The sequence below is a fragment of the Strix uralensis genome, chromosome 3 (genome assembly GCF_047716275.1).
Source record: "Strix uralensis isolate ZFMK-TIS-50842 chromosome 3, bStrUra1, whole genome shotgun sequence".
In the NCBI taxonomy this organism is placed as follows: domain Eukaryota; kingdom Metazoa; phylum Chordata; class Aves; order Strigiformes; family Strigidae; genus Strix; species Strix uralensis.
Genome location: NC_133974.1, coordinates 131011468 through 131038167, shown reverse-complemented (window position 1 = coordinate 131038167; position 26700 = coordinate 131011468). Strand labels below are relative to the sequence as shown.

General features: G+C 38.9%; 1 protein-coding gene across 4 annotated transcripts in view; it reads left to right on the top strand.

Moving 5' to 3' along the window:
* Positions 1-26700, top strand: part of PLCB1 (phospholipase C beta 1) — a 406093-nt gene that overhangs the window by 326565 nt on the left and 52828 nt on the right. For all 4 annotated transcript variants that reach the window (XM_074864428.1, XM_074864427.1, XM_074864429.1 and 1 more), the window contains exons 24-31: positions 4158-4290; positions 5136-5189; positions 6748-6967; positions 10742-10922; positions 13058-13134; positions 13226-13315; positions 15616-15673; positions 16794-16880. In XM_074864428.1, the coding sequence (XP_074720529.1) occupies positions 4158-4290; positions 5136-5189; positions 6748-6967; positions 10742-10922; positions 13058-13134; positions 13226-13315; positions 15616-15673; positions 16794-16880 (900 nt within the window). The remainder of the gene's footprint in view (positions 1-4157; positions 4291-5135; positions 5190-6747; positions 6968-10741; positions 10923-13057; positions 13135-13225; positions 13316-15615; positions 15674-16793; positions 16881-26700) is intronic.

Here is a 26700-nt window from a genome sequence, read left to right as displayed (position 1 = left end):
TGTCAGATGTGAGGCACATCATGTGAATCAAAAGCCACTCGGTACAGGTCTGCAGTGAAGATGGAGAAAAGCTTCGTAATCCTAAACTGCCCTCAGCTCTGGTGCCTGTCTTCTTCAATTCTCAGATGTGCAAAGCCTCATTGAACTAGATTTTGTAACCAAGAATACATTCCCAAAGCAGACCAGATGAGTGAAAGTCATTACAATTCAGTGGCCACAATTTACTCTTTGTGCAGTGTCACAAGTTCGTCTGAATGAGGACACTGTGAAATGCTCAATAGTATCTTAGACATTTATCTAGGACACTCTACACATGAGATTCTATTTTAATAGAAAAGTCTTTTTATAACATAATCCTTTAAATACCTTAGAGGTCATTTTTACTTTTGAAAAAGTACAGATTTTCCCAATCCGTACAGGCTTATTTGTCAGTTAGAAAAATTCTGTCACAGAGTGTCTTCTAAAGCAAATGGGAACAAGGAAAGATGAATTATAGTGCTGAGGTAGTGCTACCTTCTGTCAAGGAGCTTGAAAGCTCATAGGATAAAGGAGCTTGTTTTGGAGTAGCAGAGAAATATTTTTTAAAAGAAAACCGTAATGATTGTAGTGGTGCGTTTGCTAAAAATGTATAACCGTTCAGTTAGACACAGTGGCAAGGGACAGGTACAAAATTACCACTTTAAGTGGCAATCTAAATACGCCATTGTTACCTTCTATTTATAAACGCCCATTCTGGGTAAGATATTTGACAGCTGGGCTGTACCTGGAAATCTTGAATTGCCTGATGATGTTATGTGATGTTAACGTTTTCTTCATCAGTCACCCGGACTTTTGTTCACTTACATTGGCCCACGAGAATCGCATCGGTTAACAATTGCAAGTGTGTTTGCTGGCAACATAGCTAAATAAACCCAAGTATGTTTGGCAGAAATGTACACATAAGTGCACCTGGATTCAATTTTCCTATGGACAGTTTCAAATTTACGCGCTATAAATATTGGTATGCGAAGCTGTGCTGTCTCCCAGCACAGATTCCACCTCCCCACACCTCTTTCCCTCCCCTCACACACATTTATCTATCTGAACTGAGCTCTTGCAGCTGCCACAGGAAAACTGAGAGGTTTTTTCTTTGCTACCTAGAGTTCAAACTGCATCTCTGTAAGAAGTTCCGCCGGCTTCTTGCAAAACAGTAGTCAGATAAGCTACCTAATAGTGAATTGTTTTGAACAAATAAACTAGCCTTCTTCAGGCTTCAAATTACACTGCCTGTTAACTATCAGTGTAACAACATAAACGAAGAATGCTGAAGAACTGACAAAATTTACAGCACCTTTTCTGTATCTATTTGCAATGTTCCTGTCATGAGGATAACATGTATTCCTATCTTTAGCTTTCTGGTCAGTTCTTGCTTTCCAGCCTGGCCTTAGAAGAGCTATTCCTGCAGAATGAAAGCATAGTAATACCTGCAGTGTGGGTTTCACACCTTGAACTGTACTTACCTGAATACATTGTAAATTTTTAGGAGCATACATGTAGTGAAGGTTGCCTTCTCTTCCCCTGCCTGATGTCCTTTACAGACAGGAGGAATAAACCATAGAAATTTGCAGAGAGTTCCTTGGGATGAATCAATCCCAGCCTCAAGCAGATTAATGTGACTAGTTGTTACATTTTCATCCCCACAGTCATGGGAGCCAAACCGTGTAGGGGTCCAGGGAAAGGTAGCCAGAGTGAAATGTGTTTTGGCTGTGCCTGCTGGTGTACTGTCCCTGGGGCTGCACGTTAATTCCCACTGCAGAGTGCGGGAGTCAGGAAGCCTCGATGGCTCATTAATGTGTCTGACATGGAAGCAGCAGAGCGTCTGACCTGTTGTTTCTACCCATAAAACAATGTTGAAATGGAAACTGTTGTTTTGCGTGCCTGGATATAAATCAAATTAATCCAGTTGGCTTCTTTGGTTAAATGAAACGATTTTGATAGGGAAAGTAAACGAAAACATCTCTAGGGGAACAGCTGCACTTAGCATATCTGATGCCACTATTTAAAATGAAAATTCAGGCATAATTTTGCAAATAATGATCACACCAAGTTACAATAATGGAAATTAACTTGATCTGACACTTCCTGTAGGGGAGACCTTGCTTACACTTGCTTATGCTTTGCCAAGGAGGATAGAGGCAAACTGACTTAAGAACTGTCCACCTAGTCTAACAGTGCAGTACAGAGGAGATCTCCCAACCCCAAGACATTGCAGCTCCTTTTCTCTATTGAAATAAAAATAGACCATATAGATACGCACCTGTAAGGGTATATATCTTTCTACTTAGTAGATACACTGTCCTGCAAAAGACAGGGCAACATGTGGACTATAAGCCATTTTCTGTGAATATTAAAACTATAAATTGTAAGGCTGAATTACATCATGTTTTTAAAAGAGCCTAAAATATTCTCCACTAAGGAAAACTCATGTTTACTTTAGCATTGTGTCATGAATTATGTGCAGAGAAAGTGCTTTTTAATGAGATTAGATTGCTTGATGTAGTGAAAATTACTCTTTATTCACTTCCTGATCCTGTCTCACATTTCTGCTCTAGTTTCTGAAAACAGATGTTTTATGTCCAAAACTGACAGGCTATATTAATACTTTTTCAACAAGCTGTGATGCAGCATTTCGAGCCACATACAAACCTAGTCCCAAAAGAAGAAGATAATACTCACTTTCCCATGCAGTGGCTTTTGGGACACAAACTTGCCAGAAGTTAGGAATTTTAGCTTTATTTGTATTAAATGTTGATGATCTATGTAGCAAGCATTGTTTTTATTAAACTAATTAATTGCATCCTGTGAGGAGTATATTTTAAGGAGAATTGAGGGGATGACCACGTCTCTGTGTGTTTGTCACAGCTACAGCTTTTGCCAGTCACATTGTTCTACTGTCATAAAAGTTGGCTAGATCATGTTTTTCCTTATTTTATTGCAGTCATTCCTGCTTGATATAAATGAAGTTGTTGGCACTGGTTTTCAGTTGCATCATGTTTCTGACTACAGTATCTCTCTCCTATAATTTTGGTAGAAATAGGTTGTTGAGACAGGAGTCTTTTTTGCAATATACAATATGTTGTCAGGGCCAAGATGGAGGAAATCAGCAGCAGGAGCAGTACAAAACAGATCAAAATGTATTTTGCCTCTATCGATGCGGTGCAGGCTGATATTTTGCAAGTGTGGAGTAGTCAAGGGGAAAAAAACAATTGTGGTATCCTGCCTCTGCATGTAACGTGATTACCATCAAAGAATGAGATGGGAGCAGCTGAAGGAACAAATCCAAAACTACCCTGAGATACCATGGCAACTGGCCCCTTGCAGGGACAGCAGGAAGCAGGGCTTGGCCATTTCAAAATAAAAATTGCTTTGAATGACCTTCTGTTTGTTGAGTGCTGGGTGCTTGCTTAAAACCTGATGGTCACAAGGAAAATGATAAGATGTTCAGTGCATGATACAACATACGCTGTAAGCCTGAGCCTTTAGAAAACTGGAGAGAAAGAAAAGATTGTGGAAAATGCTTAAATATTTGGATACCACAGATGTATTTATGCAGCAGGATGGAGGTACTGTTTACATATTATCCTTGGAGTGTAATTACAAGAACGTAAGATCTTGGGAATCAGATGTCTCTGTTCCGTAAGAACGGTGAATAATGATAGTGCTGTGTGTATCTATGAAATTTAAAAGTAATTTTGTGTACGCGTTTTGTTCACAGCAGGGATTTGAGTAGCATTTTCATGCCAGCTTCTACGTTATTTCAAGAAAGGTTTTATGGCAGAGAACAATGCTTTTTAATAAAATACGGATTACACATCTGGTGCAGCTAATATATACTGTACTGAAAAACGTCCCTGATGAGTTATATCCACTTAAAATAAAAACACTTTTTCAGAATAATACATGCTCTATTTCTTCCTGAAATTTACCCTGCAAAAATGAACCACCTGGATTACCATGGCTCTTAAGGATATATTTTTGGTTTGTTTTCTTTTAGAATGATTTATATATAACATTTACAGAATTTTACATTTTAAAAAAGAGGCTAAACTAGACCTGCAAATAAGTAATTTTAAGTCTGCTAGTTGGGAAGAGTGATGTAGCTCATTATGTATTTTCAGATTGACCATGGAGATGCACCATCTGAAGCTAACAATGAACCTAGGCCAACACCAGCAGAAAATGGAGTAAATTGCACTGCCTCTCTTACACCGAAGCCAGCAACTCAGGTTGTCCACAGCCAACCAGCACCAGGTAAAAAAAAAAAAAGGAAAAAAAAAAAATCTCATCTTTTCAAAATAAATCTGGATAATAATTTTTCATGTGCTTTGCATTTAAAGAACAAAGGCGGGGGGGTGTTTGTTTGTTTGGTTTGTTTTTATAAAACAGGTAGAAATTTTCCCACTACTTTTGTATGCTGCTAGGGCCAGTCTTCTTCAGATATACAAATACCCTCTATTTAAGAGTTGCTTTTGTGGTGGAACTGAAGTTCATTTCAAGCAAGAAAATTTGCTGGGATTTTTTTGTGGTTGCAAGTGCAGGCATCTCTTTAAATTGTTTTTACAAATGTGCCTAGTTTATGCATGTAGTTACATCTTGTTCCACACACAGAATAGTCTTAGATTCTTACATGTTTTGTATTAACATATCTCCTATAACAAATGGTTGTTAAACCACGTTGTTTATAATTTTACGACAGCAGTCTTCATAGATTTGATCTAACTGATTTCCAAGGAGCTGGATTCATCTTGTGTACAGAAATTTTGCGCTGACATCATAATATAGGGCAGTTGTACTAACTGTCAGCCTAATACTACTTAAATGACTCGTATGAGTGGTATCAGTGAGTTAATAACATCCTCCTCAGAAGTAAAACACTAAAGCTCAGGTGGGTTTTCAGAAGGTTGCTTTTTTGTGTTGGTTCACAGCATTGGTGTTGCTACTCTTCTGCTCAAGAGATGTGTTTTCTCAAATGATTAATAAATGCCCATGTCAGTGTATGTCCTGTGTCACCTGTCATGTTTTAATATGCAGTCAAGCAGAACAATAATTCCTGTTGTTTTGAAAGAATTAGAATTAGTCGTCTCTTTTACCTCTAGGTTCGGTGAAAGCACCTGCAAAGACAGAAGATCTTATTCAGAGTGTCCTCACAGGTAATAAATACACAGTTTACACTGCATGAACGATACACGTTTTGTCAAGAGAAACACATTCTTTATAAAATAGGCCATCTGGCTTAGACATTTCTTTAAGTGATTAGGACTACAGTAACTCATAGAAAACGTACGTACCATGTTTTCTTCCTCAGCTTTGAAGTTATTAAATGTTTGAGCACATGTTTCATGAGATCATTATTGAGTGTGAACAGAGAATTTTTTTAAAATATCCCGCTGTTGTAGTTTCACAAGCACAACATTACCATCTAATGCAGACAAAAGACCAGCATTTTTATGAGAACAGAAGCTACATTTGCTCTGAATATTGTGAATAATAGTGAAACCATTTTATCTTCCTTAGCCTTGCAGTGTTCCCATTCCTCCTACAAAACTGAAATTACGATTCCATTAAGCAAACTGGCCTGTCAGTTAGATCGTGCCCTACTGTTCAATTGGGAGTCATGTCCTCCAGCTTGGAGCTAGAGTTTAGATTGCAAACCTCATAACTCAGTTTATTTTATACTCATTCTCCTATATTAGAACTATATCCAAATCTTGTGTAGACCTACATTTACGTGCATAAAATAGATAAGACACATGAAATTCAGCATGTTGGTTGTCCCTTATTCAGTCTCCCACACGTGCAGTAGAAAGAGGCTGGCCTAGATTGTGGGAGAACCTGCTGGCCTCATGCAATTCGTCTGTTGTCTGGGAAGGGGGGCTTCAGTCTGACTTTTCCAGAGCTGTTACCCCAGATCACGCAAGCCATCATTCCCTCCAGCATGTTTTTGTTTTGTTTTGTTTTTATTGCTGATTTGGAGTGAGCTCATGCAGGTCAGGCTAGCAGGCACGGAGCTCAAGCTGTGACCTGGGTTCGCAGAGCAGGACATCCTTCATAGCTGCTGTTGGAGTGACAGCACTGGAGCACAGTTCTCAGCATTTAGCTACCCATCCTTTGCTGGACTGGCAACCAGATGGCTGTGACTCCTCTGATGCAGGGTCTCCATCAAGAGAGAAGTGAAGTCTCTCCCGAGATGCCGTGACGATACTGGGACCGATGCCTCCAGCCAGTGCCCAGCTCAAGGCAGGAGAGCAGGCAGCTGAAGTGCTGTTTGTAAAGGGCATTTGGGCATCAGCATGTTATGTAGCTCATCCAGAGAGAAGAGAGACTTGAAATGTTGGTACAGTGGCTACAAAAAAGATCTGTGGTCATGTCTATGTAAAATCATGTTTTTATATGTTAGGCTGACGGGCATCTTTTGCATCTGAAAGGGGTTGAGGAAAGAAGGTACATGTTTTTTATTTTGCTACACATCTTGGTTTTCTAAATTTTCATCTCAATTCTTACTCTTATATCAGTTAAATTTGCTACAGTATTTTCAATCTGGTTAGCTTATTTCCAGATAAGTCTACTTGGTTTAAGCTAGCACGTTTCACCTACCTGCAATAAACAAGCATGCTTTGTTTCATTCCTGCTAATGGCAATTCCTGGACTCTCTGATTGAAATAGTACTTTATTATAAAACGGAAGTGGCTTTTGTTATTTTCATTGCAGAAGTGGAAGCACAGACTATAGAGGAGCTAAAACAACAGAAGTCTTTTGTTAAGCTTCAGAAGAAGCACTACAAGGAAATGAAGGACCTTGTAAAGAGGCACCACAAGAAAACCACCGACCTTATCAAAGAGCACACTGCAAAGTATAATGAAATCCAGAATGACTACCTGCGACGAAGAGCAGTTTTAGAAAAAACAGCAAAAAGAGACAGTAAGAAAAGGTATGTTGAATATAGCTTTCCCGTTCTTGGTATTGGAGATCTTTACTCAAGTCTTCTTTTATAGTAGACAACTAATATGGAGGTGACATTAGAGCACAGAAAAAAATCAAAAGCAGCAAGATTCCTAGGTAAATTGAAGTCAGGGCCTTTGATACGGAAATCGTCAGAAAAAGCCCTCTCCATGATGGGCTGCATCTCTGCTAGAAGCCAGATAAGTTGTTCACCATGTTATACCTCTTCCCCTGTACATGAGAGCACTGGTATGGGTATGGGTAGGTGACTCAGCTGTACTGGTAACAGCAGCCTATGGTTAGGTAGTGGGCTTAATCACAAACAATGAGAGGGGACATCCCCTACATACTGCGACAGTTCAGGAGCCAGACTGCAGCGTGAAAGAACTCAAACCCATCTGGATAAAGTGTTTTACTTTCCTACTCAGGTCAACTGCAGCACATTTTATCACAGCACCCCATCTTCTCCCATGCTGACCTCCTTTAGAAGAAGGAGTATCAGTTCCATGGAAACTTCTGCCCCACATTTAATAATATAACTTTAGAATATAGCTTCTTTTTCAAGCAAGAAGTTTTTGCAGCCAGCACGCATGGTCATCCTGCCCATATTAAGCAATTGGTTTACTCTGGGCCACCACAGTGTGCTGTCTGGTGGTGGAAGAAACTCAAGTGTCAAAACAAGAACACGACTTTGTCCTCTTTTATGCTATTTATGGGTAAAATGGATATTCTGAATTTGGGGATGAAGAGCAGTGTCTCCAAGTTAGAGCCCTGGGAAAAACACATGCTAGGGTAGGCAACGTCATATATATAATTAGGTGAAAGAAACCCCAAAAGTTATTAACATCTGTCTACGGATTAAATTATGATTGATCCAGACTGCTTGGGGATCACTTAGTGATTGCTTGGCTTTGCCTCTGCATGCACATCTCTTCTGTGTGATGTCTCTAAGTCTTGCATTGCCCTATCTCTTCATGTGTGCTGATATAATTTTTATATTATTTGTTTAGGTAATAATAAAAAAGGAGACTTGTATTTATCATGCTCAGTTTGAAATGCAACGACTGTTATGACTTATTAATTTTTCCACAATTATTGTCTTGTTCATATGGTAAATATATGTTAATAAAGATCAATTCTTAACTCGTGACAAAACATATGCACACATAGGTACAATCAGTGTCTGATACTGTTTCAATTTAATTTTTATTTCTCCCATTAGTGCAGCATTCTCATTTATACATAATTTATATTCTAAAGTAATCAGATAACCACAGAAGTCCTTTAACTTTTACATAAAATTGATATAGCTGCAGTTCTTAAATAAGAAGACACTGAATGAACATTAAAAAAATTACTTGATACTTTTTGGTAGGAGACCATCAGAGAAAAAGCTGCGAGCATACTCTGGCTGCCAACCTTGTTGATAGTACCTCTAAATGTAGGTGACTGGAATTCAGGCCATAATTTGTCCCTAGGAAGGAGCTTGTTCATTTATGCTCGCCTGATGACAGAATGTCACTGGGCTTTATAAGAGCTTAACACTCATATCTATCTTCAGCTGGCTTCAACTGTTGCCAATTTTCAGTCTTCTGGGCTCTACACTTGAGTTTAACAAACTCCCTTAATGCCTGGTTGTCAACTGCACACACAGTGATATTTCATCTGCTGTATTTTCCATCATCAATGTGTGTGACAGCTAGTGGCAGACAAAACGACATCATGTTTCTTTCTTTTCTCTAGCATATTCTATTCAAATTGAAGAAGAAAATCAAACTGAATAAATAAAAATGACTCATTTATCTTTGAGTAAGAAGGATTTGGGGTTTTTATTTTGTTATGATCTGACCATAAATCATTCATGATAACGGGCAATAGAACCCTGCAGTCTATTACATGGAGCTGTCACAGTGATTTCAGAGATGTGAAGTTTTATGTGTGGATACAGAGAAATCTGAAGGTTAAAAAATCTGAGGTTGAATTTTAAAAAGGCAGGAATATATTTTTAGGGAATTTCAAACTTGCAAGTACATATTATCTCAAGCAGCAGACTTCTAATAGAATACTGCAACCCAAGGAAAAGGTGATTTTTATCATTTTAAATCATTACTGAAGCTATTTGCCTGTAATTGCAAAATACAAATCACTACTTCATCAGGAGTCCCTGTAACAGATTACCAGAAAAATGTGTTGTCTCTGGTCAGAAGCAATCCATGTTTCACACCCTTGTCTAAAATTGGGCCAAGATTCAGTAAAGCCATTGTCTGTAGGAAGTTTGAAGTATTTATTTACACACATGCACAAGTGTTTTGCTGGTGTTCTTCTGAAGTTTCTTTAATGGTCATGTCCCATAAAAGACAGTCTTAGTATTTTAGCCAGCATTTAGAAACAGGCCTTATTTTTTTTTCCAAAAAATACAAAAGAAATGTCAGCTTTAAAATGTATAGCGTAATGGCATAATGTGCTGTCTTGAATATTCATTAATGCTGCCTTCCAGCTCTGTATTTAAATTATCCTCACCTATCACACTGACACCACTTAACCTCTTAGCAGAATATTCAAATACAATAAAAACAGAAGAAATAAAAAGAGGCTACCTTGGGGTTTGTATCCTCAGACCAATGCAAGCAGCTTCACATTAGTTCAGTTGAAGTAACTCTAGTTGACAGCAGCTGCAAACTTGAACCTGGAAGAGGGAAGAGAGGCAGCCAATGTAGCAAGTTCTCTGCATTGTAATCTCTGCAAATTTCTGAGTAGCAAACTCATTTTTCTCACAGTGTCGGCACTCTCTGTTCAAGGTTTGGCTGTTTTGTCCATCTCACGCACTGTTCTGAGGTTTCCCAGGCAACTGATATAACACTTGAGTACAGCAGTAAACACAGCAGCAGAACAGGGACACAGCATATTTTTTTTTTTTAATATATTTTTCTTGGGTTTAGTTTAGTGCTGACCTGAAAGTGATACTGCTTTCGCTGCTTATTTTTTTCCTTGAGCAGTTTAGTGTCATCATGTCTCCTTTCACAATTACATCTATCCTTCCTTCTGTCTTAAGAAAGGAAAACAAAACAACAAACTGTTCCTTAGTGTTGCTTTTTAGTTTCCTCCTTATAGTTTTCCTTTGCTCCTGTGTGCTGCCTTTCTGAGGTTTACTCCCCACTGGGGTGTTAACGTTCCTCCTAAAGTCAGCAGTCCATAGGGCACTTTCCTCTGTGTGTGCTACACATGGCGTTTCCTGAAGGGGGGAGAAAATACCAAGTAAAGGGATGTTCCTACCCTTTTAAGCATTTTGAAAATGCAGATGTAAAGTTATGCTCTTAAATTTATTGCTAAGAGCATGGAAGGGTGACTCAGTTTTCAATATACTTAGCATTCACTATTTCTGCTGAGGACTGTGCAACTTTGAAGTTCAAGTTACATGTCTGGAAGTGGATAAACAAGTTCATGGGCATCTGTTTATAGGAAAACTTGGCAGTTGCATTTATGGCTCATTTATACTAGGTCTGGTTCACACCGCCATGATGGGTCAGTAAAATGAGGTTTAAAAGCAATAGCCATCCCATTAATAAACAAGACTATTTTTTTCCTAAAAGATGAAATTGGATTTACTCTAGAGCTAAAATAATCTTCTGGCCCTGTATGTGGTGCTGAGAAACTTCTTAACAGGTTACATATAACCAGCTGCCTTAAAAACAGGGTTTCAATACGGAGCAGAGTGGTCATACCTAGTGACTTAGACGTTGGTGGGGTGTGTGTGTCTTTGCAGATCTGAAACGGGCAGCCCAGACCACAGTTCTTCAACTATTGAACAGGAATTAGCTGCGCTCGACTCTGAAATGACCCAGAAGCTAGTCGAGCTGAAGGAGAAGCAACAACAGCAGCTGCTAAATCTCCGACAGGAGCAGTATTACAGTGAAAAGTACCAGAAACGAGAGCACATTAAGCTGGTACGTTTGTTATGTCGTCTGCTTTTCTTTAGTGATCTCAGGGTGAGTAATGAAAGCAGCGGTGGGGCTTCCTCTTACTTGGAGTCCATTTCAGAGCTTGATTTCCCCGTGGTCTGCTGCAAGTTCAAGGGGTTGTTGTGTCACTTTGTCGCTAACACTTCTCACAACTTGGAAGGCAGAAAGGCAACGAGATTATTACTACTGCTAACGCAGAGTCCTTACATTTAGTTGTATAAGTCTCCGTTTACTGCTGCTTTGGGATGATATTCCCGTTTCGTTCTGCCACTTTTTAAATGTGCAATGCTCAAGGAGGCAGGATTAGCTGGAAAATAAATTAAAACCCCATGAAAATAAAGAAATGAAAATAGATTCAAATATTGCCCAGGGCACAGAGTTGTGCCAGTGTTCCTATTGCAGATGAATGCTTTGAGGGGATGCAGGAACTATTCTGTATACGGCGAAGAAATATTTTGCGTCCCTCGGTCGAAGCCAACTTGTGTTTTTACAGCTGGAGTTTGGCTGACAGCTACAGCAGGATCATAGGCCCTCTGAGCTGAAATAGAGGAGCTTGGGCAGATGGCAGCTGATGCTGATGGATATTCTCAGGCAGAAAAGAACATTTTTAAAGGGTGTTATGGGAGTGCAAACTGTTTCTAAACTCTGGACAATCCTCTCTCACAATTTTTTTCTATTATATGATGTTTTGCCTCATTGCTGTTGGTTCAAGTGATTTGCCTACTCTGCCCTGCTGTCCAAAAATAGCAGGTCAGAGGAGTGATATGTGTGGATATCGCTCAGCAAGGCCTTTTCACAAATCCATTCCCATGGATCATAGCACGGAGCTGCGATTCCCAAGCGGTGCCCTGTTTATCACCAGTTCTATGTGAATCCAGCTGCCCTAGTGTGGGTGCATGGACACAATTACCTGTGCCACAGGGAGAGAGTCCTGCGTTGCAAGTAACAATTGTTGGCTGCATCTCAGAGGTCTTAATTTTTATGAAAATGAACCACTTTGGACCCACATAGTTTGATTTATACTGTAACTTGTTTCTCATTTCAAAATGAGAAATGGCAGTTCTCAAAGCAAAGTTACGTTTTCAGCCTTGTCCAGTTAGGTAGTGTCAGGATAAATTCATTTTTTAGCACGGGATCTTCAGACAGTTTTTCTTCTGAGCTGTGCAGGAGTTAATATTCCAATTAAAATCTGCCTTGCAGCTGATTCTTTCTGATGTCTTTCTTTTAGAGAAAAGCCTATTGTTGGTATCTTTCCTTCTTTTATCTAAGGAATGAGAAGTTAGATCAGAATAGCTAGGCATTATTATACACTCTGGTTCATCATTCTGAGAGGATTATTTTACAGTTAGACTTAAAGTAGAGGGGGTGATCAAACCAAATTGGTTGCATTTCCCACTTTAATTCACCATTCACTGAACGTGCACACAAGCCCTGTCCATGTGTCGCTCCCATCAGCGTCACCACCACAAGCGTGCTTTTTGTTAGCAGTTTCAGCACAAATGAGATTGGACCCAACTCTGCACAACTGATCTCAAACCAACAACTCTGATATTTTGAGTCCGTGATTCTGCGATCAGAATGTAGGTTATGCTTATCTATGCTTAGCCTTCTTAGCTATCGTGCATGAATTTTCAATATCCACCAGACCACCCTGAAATCCAGGCTGTTCCCTGTAATAATGCTCAATGCAAGAGGAATGTTTTCAGCACTCACAGAAAACCTTGAATATTCAGTGACACAGGAATTCAGTTCGTAATTTATATTGTGTAAAATCAGTTTGTGACCATTTATGAATTATCATAGGCATTTTAATTCTGAGCAAAGGTAAAATCTGCAATATATATTTTGGCTTTACATTTAATATTCTGACACTATATCACTTTGATGTACAGAGAAGCAGCAGTTTCTATGTAAGTTGGACATACACAAGTCTGGCTGAACTCTACAAGTTAAGAATGCATTTACACTGATAAGAATGTTTAGTGGCTTTTGATCGTTGGTAATTAATCAGAGAATGGTATAACACTTTCATGTCTGCTACAGACTGTTGAAGAAACTTAGATGCGTGTATGATGTTTAGCTGAAAATACAGATTTTTGTTTCTTGGGATTTTTTTTTAGCTTATTCAGAAGTTGACAGATGTAGCAGAGGAGTGTCAGAACAGCCAGCTAAAGAAACTGAAAGAAACCTGTGAAAAGTAAGGTGCTATTCCTCTTATGATTGATTACTACTCTGCATGTTTTTTGTTTAGATACATTTTGAACTTGCCTTTATTTTTTATGCTTTAGAGAAAAGAAAGAGTTGAAGAAAAAAATGGACAAGAAGAGGCAGGAGAAGATCACAGAAGCAAAATCCAAGGATAAAAATCAGATGGAAGAGTAAGTATATCCCTAGATCCATATCCTTATATGTTATGAGGAGACAAGATTTTTCACAACTGGAAAGTCACAGAAAGGTCTCATCCCTGAATACAAGGGAGCTTTTTAGTTGGGCTGTAATACCTCCCCAGAGCAGTGGAGGCCTTCTTACTTCTGCTGATACTAATTTAATTTCCTGGGATTAATCTAATCTCCTGTTCTGCGAGCACTGAGAGTCTGTGGTCAGCTCCAAAGGTGCTGATGTGTGCTATGGGGATGTGCCTATGAGTGGCATGACAGAGTGATTCACCAAGATGCTGTTAATCCAGACACTATTCCTCTGAGTATAAATAGACTTAGCAGCTTCAGTTCCTGCAGGGTTTGATTTCACCTTAACTTAGATTTTATTTGTGAGTTATCTTATCTTAACTATGTTAAAGCTGCTCTCCAGAAGGAGTAGCAGCAACACAGAGAGTAGGTTTGCTCTACTTTTGTGATGAATTCCCCTCAGATGCTGTGCTACTGATTCTCTTCCAGTGACAGTATTATGCAGTGTGCAGTCACTTCGGGTGGAAGAGAGAGGAAAACTGAGCTCCGAGGGTGCAGTTTCTGTGAACAGGGACAGGAATATGAATTTCATTTATGCACCACCAGACAATACAAACTGTAGTGGTGCAAGCTGATTATATTCTTCCCAAGGGCACAGTATCTAAGTTTGTTTGTCCTCCTTCATTTGTTTTGGCAAGCAGCTCAAAAAGAAAACAGAGCATTTTAATCTTGCACTGTTTGCTGGGATATTCTTGTTACCAGTCTTTAGTAACATTTAAGGACAGTTAAAAATACAGGAGGAACAAAAACAAAGAAAAATCTAGAACATCTGAGTTTTACCAGGTAACAAAGACACAACTATGTTTGGTTTTCTACGGGTAAAGGGGTTTATACAGGTTTTGGAGCCTCTCAGCGTAGAATCTGTGTGTTTGGTAACCCTGACAGAAGGTCACACACACACTGCATCGGATAATTTAAGAATCAATATTATAGAATTTTAATAAAAATCCTAGAAAAAAGGTAAAATGAGAATAATTGATTATGAAAAAAGGAGAAATACTTAATATGCTTAGAGCTGGTCAGAGGGCGTGGAAGTCATTAGAAAATAGTAGTTAGTCATTATGAAAATGTTATAGGAGTAAAAATCAATTGCAGTAGGAAATTATTTGCTGAGAAGTTAATGAGGCACTACTGAGAGAGGCTCAGAAGCAGACAAGTAGGAATTCTTTTTTGTTTTCCTTTTTTTATTTTTTTTTCCATTTTTCCCAAGGGCTTTCCTTTGCCAGGCTTTTCAAAAGAGCCCTTGGGAAAGGTGAGATGGAAACTATATGAGAAACTCAGCTTTCCTCTGTCAAGTGACACGGTTTGTCCTCACTCTCGCAGTAGGTCAGAGAGTAGCAAGACCTCTCAGTGAATCCCATTCGAGTCATCCAGGCTAGGCTGTTTTTTATTTAAGGCTTTTACACAAATTTGTGAGAAAATATTACACGGAGATAATACATTGTATTGATTGTTCTTACTTAATTTTTGTACTTCCTACATGCACCCAGGGCTTGTGTACCTACCTAAAACCATCAGATTTTAGTGCCATGTGAACAGCAATTCACTGTTCTTGACTTAGGTAATTAGGTTTTAGAGTACTGTCCTGAATCTGGTCAACTCAGGTATCCACAGATTGTTATTTTATGTGCATTTATCCCTTTGGGGGATCTCATCTTCAGCCTTTGACCAATGGTTACCTAATAACTATCTCACAGAGTCACTTAAAGTTCAATTATTTCCTCCAAGTTCATCTTTATGTGGTTTACATAGGAGAGCTGGGGACTGGAGTCAAGTCTGTCCTGCTCTTTGTGGGAACGTTGCCGTTGTTTCTGAGATGTCACCAGCAGTATCTGTTCACTGACAGAGACTATTTCTCTACTATATAATGTGCCACAATGTGGCAGTGTGCATCTACTGATGATATTGAGCTCTCCTAGGCTGACATTTGGGCCTTAAGGAACGCCACCATCACTGTGAAGACGTGGCAGTACACTATGGGAAAAGCCTGTTGTGAAGGAGCCAGGGGTTTGTTGTGGTAGGTCATGGAGAGGTCCGAGACCTTCATAAAATAAAGATGCAGCCTGTTACAAAAGGCACGTTGGATGAAAGTTAAATAGACAGATCCCTACATTCAAAACATAGCCTTACTTATTTTTTAAGAGTTGCAGGGGGTTAAAATATATTGGTGTGGTCTTATTGACTACAATAACTTGGTGATTGCTTCTCCCCAGAGAGAAGACTGAAATGATTCGATCGTATATCCAGGAGGTGGTGCAGTACATAAAACGGGTATGTCAGGATATGTTTATTTTTCATTTTGGGGGGCAAAATGTCAGCTTTCATATTTTAGATCATATTAATCTGCAGATTCTAAGCTTCGGTATAAAGATTCTGCAAGTGCTGATTTTTAACAGATGCAGTGTAGACTTCACATTCCAGTTAAACTGGAATTTCAGACAGATCTTCATTAATTGTTAGTGTTTGGGGGTTGATGCCAAGAGGGCAGGTTTTAATTCAGTTATGATTTCATCTTTGAATATCCTGTGTTTATTCATGAAAAATGTACCAATTTTTTTTAATTGGCTTGCTGTCTCATGAACGCAAAGATTGCATAAGTGACTATGAAAGTCAGTAAACATTTAGTTGCAGAGTATATTTTAACCTTAATTGCATTTGTAGAGTTGCTGAAATGCAAAAAAAGAAAATTCTATGAGCTCTGTAAATACAAGTCAAAGAATTTCATTACAGGTGTTAGCTTTTCTGAAGCTATAAGTGGTTTAAACTGGACTGAAAGTATGCACCATGATGTTTTGATGTGTGAAATCACCATGAAACATATGGCACTATTGAATTCTCGCTTAATTTCAGTGCAGAGATAGTTCAGTTCAAAAGTTGGCCATTTTTGCTCATAGAGGCCTTGATTCAGGAAGCAACCTAAAGAATTAGCAAATTATGTACGCTTAATTCCCGTTGGAGTCAGACACATGTCTGAGTGCCTTATTAAATGAGGACCAAAATTTATCAACATGTTCATTTAGGACTCTAAGATGCAAATCCTCTTCTTCTGGGAACAGGGTCCATCTCACACAACTTGTACAATAAAAGCTAAAGCAAAATAGCATGAATTTTAAAAATGCATTATTCTTTTAATAGCATTAGAAGTCCACAGTAAGTCCTTTAGACATTTCTGATTCTGAATCCCATGTGTGAAATCTGAGATTCATTGTCCACACACAACTGTTAGAGCAGTTGTGCTCAGGGATGCTTGTGACAATGGTTTACATTAGAATTATTCATACTTTTTGACGATAACATTTTAGTTTTGATGGATGAAATATTTGTTGGGGAAGAGGTGGGAAAACGAGGGTGTGCAGTCTCTGAAAAAAGATTCTCTGCTATTTTCTTACAGCTAGAAGATGCTCAGAGTAAAAGGCAGGAGAAACTTGTAGAAAAACACAAGGAGATTCGTCAGCAAATACTGGATGAAAAGCCTAAGGTAAAGAGTTTTTGAACATAAGTTACACTGCTAAAAAAGTACTTCAGGAAGGAAAGTGTTCTTACAGCAGGTAGGCTGATGTTTGAACATGAGAAAGTCCATTCATAGCAGCACAGCCATTGTCTCTATATTCGGGATGAAAAAAGTCAAGTAGCTGACTAGTATGGAGCACCACTTCAAGCCCAGATGTCATATAATGGGGTTTATTTTTCAGTACTCATCTTGTTAAAAAGCTTTCAGTGTAAATGGTGCTTCTGACCAGCAGAGTGTGCCCTTCACTCCATTGTGCTTTAGCAGTATGAAAACAAAACACAGTTTACATTGAAAAGAAAAAGAGATATCTTTTTAGCATGCTTGCCGCAGATATTTGTGATAAATGGTGAGGATATATTTTTGTAAAGAACAATGAGTGTTTTCATAATGATAGTGCTTAATATTCTACATTGCTTGCTGGGTTTCCTCTATTTGATTTTGTGCACTGCATCTACACTTAATATTCTGAAATGCGGTTTTTGATCCTAAAGATTGCAGGCTGACTCTTGCTCCTAGTGAAGCTGGTGGTAGTTTTGCCATTGACTTCAGTGGAGAAGATTCAGAGTCCTCCACTGGTACACAATTTCCCTGTAGGAAGACCTAGGTAACTATATAATCAGAATTCTGAACAGAAGAAGGCTTGTTCTCAGCAGAGTTCATATCTAAGTATGATTCTTCACAGCCCATTGTGTCATGTCTGCTTTCATTTTTTTCTGCACTTGCTCAAATGTGTGTCCTAGGCTTCATTTCTTGTCAGTGTCCACAGTCCTAATGTTTCCGTGTTTGTATTACAGCTTGAATTCTAGCATTGGGTGTGAGCTAATGTGTGTTGTCACGTCATTTCTGTGGAATATCCAGAGAATAAATTAAGCTAAGGTCTGAATAGCTAGAAGGTCTGAATAGCTAGAAGTTTACAATAGTTTGGAAAAATAAAAATGTTTGCATTACTAACTTTCTACTCATCTTTTTAAAATTGTGTTTATGAATAAGCTGGAACTTTTCGATGTCATGGGTATGTGGGTGTAAAGACTATACACAATATTACGTTTTATATTTGGTGCTGTAGGATCATGGGCTTCTCAGGCATGCAAACTAAAAAGCTGGAATTTAAATGCTGGAATTTTAAATTTCAGAGAATAATCTGCTAGTACTTCCAACATTGGATTTTCACAAATACTTGGGCACTTGATTACTTCTCTGTCTGTGTCCTTTCTTCTTTTTTTCTTGATTTTTTTTTTTTAATTATTTATCGATTTGCTGAGAAGTAGCATAAAGCACTGAAAATTTGTCACTAAGGACTTGGGTTGCATTTTGAAAGCCTGTGCTGGACTGGTAGCGTTCGCCTCTTCCATCAGCTGTCCACATGCCAAGCATTAGGTCATGGCACAGAGCAGCTCCAGATCCCTTGCCTTCCCCTGCATCTGGCCATCGGTTAGAGCGCTGTGGTGATCAGCACTCCTCAGTCACTGCTCTCAATTTCTCCTGAGAAAACCCTCTGCAGTAATGTGCCTCACAGGGCCTGGCTGCAGCTTTTTTTTTCCTTTCCCACATACTGAAATGGGCAGACTTTGCTGAATTTATGATGGTATGTGCCTCTCGCTGGCATGAAAGGATTTAGGCAAAATATAATTACTCATTTTATTAAGTCCCTTTTTATGTTTTGCTTCATGTTCATATTTCATACCCATATTTGCTTCCTTAGTGACAGGGCATATGATATAAAATAGATGAAATGATTTCCCCGCTGCAAAGAACCAATGTATTTTATGCAAACAGCCGCCTTTCTAGGGGCAGTTTTTTTAACAGGCTTGTCTCTCATGCCTCAGTATTCAAACGCCCACTAAAATTTACGCTAGCTGTGTTAAAAGCGTTTTCTGGCAGTATCAACTCAACCCCTAAACAAAGGATTTAATATATTAAAGAGGGAAAGAATTTTTAGTATTTTTACCAATAATTCCATTGCAGACAGATTTGCCATCATCAGTCACTGTAATTTGGTTATTTATTACTGACTCACAGTTTGTTGTGTTACGACTTTGTGCACAGAGCTCTGTTATAGCCAGGAGGAATATCATTTCACAAAGTGTTGCCAACAGACTGCCACACCAGTGAGGTTTTTTTTTAATTTTTTTTTTTTTTTAAAGTATGAGTTTGCAGCTTCCTCTGTTGTGGTGTGTGTAGTTCACCAGAAGAAAATTTGCCTTAGAGTGCTGACATTTTAGACAACAGCTTTTAGAAACTGCACAAACTGGATGCAAATTAGTTCCCGGTACTGCAGGCAGAGAGCTTGCTTTTTGTTTAAAATATCATGTGTTTAGATGAAAGTACTTAACTCAGGACAGATTTACACCCTTAAACTCTGTTGCTCCTTCATATATAGAATTTCTTTTTAATGTTTGGATGTGAGACTGATTTGCAGGGCTATTGTATAAGAAAAAGCTTTTTTTCTCTTATAAGAGTTGGAGACTTTACTTCCAGAACTGATACTTTTAGGCAAAAGGTTGGAAATAGTTCTTCAGCATCTTGTGGTCCTGCTGAAGTCAGTGTAGACATTGGCTTTAATGAACCCCAAATGCCATACTGCATCTGTGTAAGTAATGAGGATATCTTTATGACAAACTAATCTCCGATGCTGTAGAAACTAGAAATCGAGTATCATCATCAAATCTCAGTGTGTGTTTATGGAAACAGGCCAGCTGCTCCCACAAACGTGTTTGGAAAAGGAGACTATCACCTAATTAAGAAGTCAAATACTGACTGACTCTAGGTCAAAAAATTTCCAACTTGCCATTTTAGTGAAAGCACACTGGAAACAAAGTTCAAATGCTCTCCTGCTGCCATCTTTTTCCTAACAGCATCATTACCAAGCAAGGCCATATGTATTTTCTTTTCTCTGACTCCCTTTTTTTTTTTTTTTCTCCTTACATTATCTCCTGGCAGCTTTATTATCAGCAACAGCTTGTATTTTCTCTTCTCCCCCATTCTAATTCTTTGTCTCCTCCTCTTAGTCATTGATACACATTAAGCTTGTCCTGTCCTTATCTTCTTCCCCTTGGGCATCTTTTCTGCATTCCATGGAGGCTGCTGTAGAAAGACATCTCTTTACACCCCAGTACTGAATTCTGTACGTTAGAGCAGTGTGTGACTTTAGATTCTCCACTACAACGTCTGTCTGGCACTCGTTATCTGAGCACAGAGGAGTGCGTCAAGGATGGGCATGGTCATTGCATCTCAATTCCTTTGTCCTTGACAGCTTGTGTATCAAATTAAACATGAATCAAGTGCATTACCTTCCCCCCCGAACCCTTGCCTCCAATCTCATTGTAATTACAAAAATCAATACACGTGAGACATGATAAGGAATTAATTATTTTTCTGAGAATCGACTCAGTTACAGTAAATAGACCCAAGCCTCCTCTAATTGAAATCAATGAGACTTTTGTTATTCATGTTCATGGATCAGAGTTACACTTAAATCTCAATATAATAGCTGAGACTCTTGTGCTCTTGCAGTCAGCTCCTGCTCCCAGACGAGTTCACTGGACTCTTTTGGCTTCCGTGGACCAAATTCTTACAACCCCAACTGTCAAGGAAGATGTAACTCAGGGTTCCTCAATTTGTAGCCCAAGTTCATATTTCTGCTCACACCTACTCTACTCTTCACAACCCCAGCTTAGCCAAGGCCTGCCAGATGGCATGGGCTCCTGCAGAGATGTGGCGATCGGCGCTCTTCAGGGGGAGGCTTTATCTGTGGGAAAAGCTCCCAACAGATCTACAGAAGCGCCATAAACTGGGCGAACTTTCTTCTAAGTGTTGCATCTCTGTGGTCTTTCAAACCAATGAAGAGAATGCAGCCTTAGGGTATAAAATCCCTTTTTCTCCTCAAAAAGTATAATGAAAACATTTTTTTAAAATTATAAATCAGTTCTTGCTAATGGAAAATACAAGCATCTGATGAATACTAACTCACTTTCAAAGAACATACATTTATTATCTCCCAATTTGACAGGTGTTATTAATTGCACCCAATGGGAGTCAACACTTCTACATCCAATCAATAATTAATATTAGCACTGTACCTGAAAAATTTATGGGGACATAAAATGATACATATTCAAGTTATGGAACAAATTAACAAGACGCTGATCCTTTACAGCACTAAGCCGCTCATAACTCCAGTGTCTTCCTTCCATTACATAGGGTTGGAAAGGACCTCCAAGGTCTTTCTTCTCAGGGCTAGCTGCTTTATAATCACATATCATGTAAGCCTACTGGTGAAAGAGTGCTGGACAATGACTCCTTCCCTCTCAGTGTTACTTAAATGAAGATATTTGAAAACCCAATGAGCGATTTCATAGATTTCAGATCGATGCTTTCTGATTTCTTAGAATATCTAAAACCACATTGATCTTTGTGAAGGTTACAGTTTGCCATACGTGCTTTAGGTAAAACTTTGTGGTCATCTTCATGCAGATAACGTTGAGATAAATGGCGCTGTTACTGACAACAGGGTCAGCAGTAGCACCGCTCTAACTTTAGAAAGAAGTCAAATACAGCAAATGTATTTTACAGCACTTTTAGATTTTATTTCAGTTAACCTCAGAGCTCAGAGCCACTGTATTAGCTCATCTGGAAGAGAAAAGCTCTTAGGAACTTTGATGACTATTCCAGTGTCGTTTCAGCTCACTGAGTAATTCACAATAACAATGCACTGTCCACCACAATCCCTTTTTCATCCTTTACACCTCTGTAGGAAGCCAGACTGTCTTTTGGGCTAGCTGCACTTAATTCAAACGCTTCCAAATGCATTCCAGCTCGACCACAGACAGCTCTTCCAAGAATTTGGGGGAAGGAGTTTGGAGGAAAAGGTTATTTTAGTTTACTGAGTTTCATGGGACTTTGCATTGCGTGGATTTGGATTGAACGGGGGAAAGATGCCCTCCTAAAGTAGTATCCAGACTCATTGCAAAAAGATGTGAAGAAAATTAGTTGATAGCCAGTGTAATATTTGAAAAGTTCTCCTTTTATTTTCTCCCTGTTTGGGTAAAAATTATTTCTTTTGTTAGTTCATTCAGTTTAAGCATTTCCAAAGTTTAAAAAGAAATCTCTCTTGAATCTGTGGCTGCTAAGCTAAAATGACTTACGGCATTATCTGCCAAAAAAGCAGAGAATTAAGAGGATTGAAATAATTTAATGTTTGTTTCACTGTTCAGCTTTGGGTTTTGGTGCTTGTATATTCATCAGAGGGGAATAATAAAATGCTTCTCTGCCTCATTAAATGGGCAACAGCATGGAGAAATGAATGGAATTTTCTTAGCCTCAGTGAACAACAAATATTTTAAAGGAACATTTTAAAAATAAAAGTAAAAATTCTAGACTGAGATTTCCAAATCTTCCTATGACTTGATCTGTCATCTTCCCACTTCTGGACCAGAGCTTGCATTTAAATTGAAGGATGTAGTTTTCATGGACTATTCATTTGAAGATCTTGGCACTTTGCTCAGCACCTCTCAGCATCAAGTCCTAAGTGACAATCAGCCTAATTATCTAGTAAGCTTTGAGTAGCTTACGCCCTGATGTTTCTTTAAACGTTTTATTAGTGCAATCGCTAAGCAGTCCCCAGTTGCAGAGTATTTTGGGGGGGAAGCTAGGGTTGTCTCTTTTTTACTGTTTCTCCCAATGGATGAACACTGCAGAATGCACTTTCAGCCTGTAAATTGAGTAGTAAATAATCTCACTTCACTCGTTAAAATGAAATTGTCTGATCTTTATCCTATGCCAGTTTTATACCAGTAAAAATCCCTTAAGTTCCGTGAAGTGACTAGCTGATCGCTAGGACTGAGATCAAAAGACTTCAGTCCAAATTTCAGGATGCTCAAAGGATTATTTTCAATTAAGACGCTGCTTGCTTGCTTGTTTATATTTTTTCTTCACAAATCCAAATTTTAAATGATTTATTTTTTCAGCAGAATAAATATTACAGTGTGCGGAATGGATATCGGGTCACAAAAGATACATCTAATAATTGGAGGTGATATTTATTGTGTTAATTAAATGTCTTCAGTGTTGATCTCGCACATACACGTGTCTTGGGAACACTAACTTTCAAATCAATAGCATCACATTTCTGGTGTGAATGTGCAAAATGCTTTTTAAATTTCTTTTAATGAATTCTGGCATCACTTTTTTTAAATAAAAATGTCACAAACCCTTTGTAGGAAGTATGTAAACATAAAGAAATATTTTAATGAATGGGACGTGAGGAAAAATATGAGAAATTTAGATTGGAGTTTATTGATAGAGGGGGCTATTTTTCTCCCGTGGATCATTCTACTGGAAGTCAGAGGAAATCTTGGGGTTGATCTGGAGCTAAAAAAATATGGAAAATAGATTGTTTGAAAGGGCAAGCTTTTTTTTCAGTTTTGTACTGGTGTAAATCTAAAGGAACATTATGAAGTTAGCAGGGTCGCTGGTGATTTAAACTGATATTAGTGAAGGCAAGAGTATGTGGTCATGTGACAGACAGATTTGATTTATGAAGGTTAGTGAGATTTTTCTGGATAACATGCTAATAAATAAGAGCTGTGAGAGGTTTTTTTAAGAAAAGGGATTTCAGAATCTGGCTACCATCTGTGGGCGAAGGGCTTCACAGAAGAAATAAAAAAAAAAAAAAAAAAAAAGGCACAAATTTGTGAATTCTTCCTGAAAAAAGAAACCTCACTGATTTTTTTTCTAATTTGCGCAAGTGATCTATCAGATAAGCACATGGCTCATGTCTCGGCCTGATGTGGTTAATTATTTAATTAGCCTTCCTGATACATATAAGAAAGACGAAACCCAAAGCGGAGCTCAGGCCATCCTTTGTCCCCAGCTCTTCCCCACCAGTGACCAGCTTTGCGTGGTACAGCCCAACACTGAGAGAGGTCTCCACCGCTCAGAAACCCCCACTTGGCTGACGGGAAAGCAGAGGTAGCTCCGTATACCCAAATTCAGCGGCAGCATCCCCCAGATTCCCTCCTCTCCTCAGTAAACAGCTGCACCCAAAACAGTCCAGTCTTGGGACAACACAGAGGTACATGTTTGAGAGATCTCTTGGACTTTGAGAGAGTCATCCACCAACAGCCACAGCAGCACAGGGCAGCGTATGGCATCCATACTGCCCCTCCAGGGCAAGCTGCATGCTTTTACCACCCTTGTTGGCATCTGCAGTGTCCCAGAGGCGTTGGATGGGAGGACAGATTAGCCCAACCCGGTATGAATAATAAACAATAAATGTGTTGTTGTTTACCATTATGCAGATAAAAATATTGCGTGTCCCTGATTCATAATGGACCACTGCAATGATCCATCAGAATGACAGAACAGACCATATTTTCTTGCAGTTGGGGCCATTGTTTCAGAACGCCATCACCACGTGCAAACAAACCTGCTTGTTAAAAGCAAGAAAAATACTTGCATTTGTACAGTAACTGATTTTACAATACTGCCCTGTTAATCTAATTCTCTTACATGCTTAATTTGAGTTAGAAAGCAGTTCAATTAAAGGGAGAAAAAGGAAGTAATAAATTGCCATTAAAATTATCAGCTATATGATAAATATCAAAAAGTTAAAACTATCTTTTCTCCCTTTGTAACATAAATTGCTAAAGTAGATCTAACTTCTAATGTTAACATTTGTAAATAGTTAATCCTTCTCAAAGCAAGGGAACTTCCTATGCAGAGAAGAGCACAGTGTGTTTTACCATAGATTGAAGAAAAAACTGGGAAAAGGATGTGAAAATTTAACATCCAGCTTCTTTCTACAAAGTCAAGTTCAGGATGATAACACCCTAGAGAGAGCACACTGTCTCTGCAGAAGGTAACTCCTCTGTGCAGGTGGCTAAGGATGACAAGAAAATACCAACCTGGAGAGAACAGTGTAACATTAAAAGGCCCCTTATCTGTTCTCTGTAACCTCTCAAAGCACTTTCATCTGCACTATCCCGTTCTCTGCTCAACTGCAGAGTGCATCTGTTAAGGTTAAAGCAAAGTGCCAGCTGTCACTCAGTAACCTGTGCCCTTGTGACCCACTCCTGCACTCACTGTGGTTCAGCATTTATCGCTTTCCACAGCAAAAATTTCTGAAAGTGTGGACAGGTGGCCAGCAAGCTGCAAGGTAGCAACTGCCTGTGAGAAAAAAGAGCATGAAACTAACTGGTGTGTTAACATTACCTCTGAAGAAAAAACAACTGGAAGTGATGTGAAAAAGTTTAAGAGGCCAGGGACTGCAAACATTTTTTGTCAGGATGTTTCGCTTGTCTAATGCAATATTTAAACCTGATGAGAGAAGTCCCTGCTAGGAAAATAATTGTGGTTCTGCAACAAGTGCTTTGCGTGCTAAATCTTTTAAATGAGCAACAGGACCCCAACAAGCTGGTGACTCTCCTTCACCTTTTCAGGAGCTAGTGTAGTACTCTATGCAAATACATTATAAAACGTGAGCTAAATTATGCATGCTGTGTACAGAGATAGTATATACGAAATGCATGGTAGCACACACACACAGGCACTTCAAATATAGTGTATATACGGCATCTTGTGCACATGTTCATCGCTCTAAATCAGAGTCAGATTGAACAAGAAATGCCACAAAGGCAAAACCACATGCTCTTATACAACTGCATTCATCATTGAGCAACAACGGCAACATATTTGTTAATTATCAGACCTTCAGTGCAACGTGACAAATGACAAGAGATTCAGTTTGACACAGCTAATGGAAAAATGTTAAAAGAAATATTAATGCTTAGTATGTGGCCTCCTTAGAGAGGTGTTTTAAAATGCATGAAATGGGGAAAAAATATGTTCCTTAATCAACAAAGAAATAAAGTCACGGTCCAGCAACGATTGTAGTATATGAACAGCTTTGTATGTGCAAGTCGTTTGTTAAGATAGCGCTTTGTCTTTGGCAGAATCAGTCTGTAAAGCAGAGCCACTAATGAAAATAATACTGCATTTCTGTAAACGAGGTAGTAGTGCACATTGCACTACACGTTAAAGGTGCAAGTTGCTTTTATTAATACACTCATGACAAGATGGGTGCTGAGTTTATCTTATTTACAGTGAGACACTAGGTCGATAAATATACTAGTAAAAAGGGTAACAGAAATAACAATAGTGTAAAAGTTTCAAAATTATACCTGGATTAAGGAGTATATTTAGAATCATGAAGCAAATCCTAATGGGGGGGGGGGGGGGGGGGGATTGGGGGGAGGGGGTGGGGTGTATATTTGTTTTTAGAAACAACAAACATTTCTGCAACAGAACAATGTTGGTTTGAGATGCAGTATCTTTCCCAGCAGTTTGAGTACTGAGCTTGGTAGGGGAGGAGAACCCTGTACATCCAGAAAGGAGAGAAAGTGCACTGCCCTCCGTGGTGACAGGGAAACCAGCATCTCAGCCACGTTTCAGCATGTACTTCCCGTGCTACGTGGGTGCAGCTTTCAAGGGTCTGGCAGCCCTCCTTAGTCAGTAGCAAAATAGCTGGGAAAGATGTTCACTGGAAAGATTACACTTCACTAAATTTCTCCTGTGACTCATTTCCAATAAATCAGCATTTTCTGACAGTAGTTGCATATAATTGCAGTAGTTGCATAATACAGTAGTTGTGGATGATGATCATATATAGGTTTGACTGTAGTGACTCCGTAAGTTCCCTATTACTCAGATGTTGTTTGGAAGGAGGTTCTTGCCAAGAGATTGTGGAGTGTGACTAAGCACATAAACTACAGCTTTGTACTTGTAAATG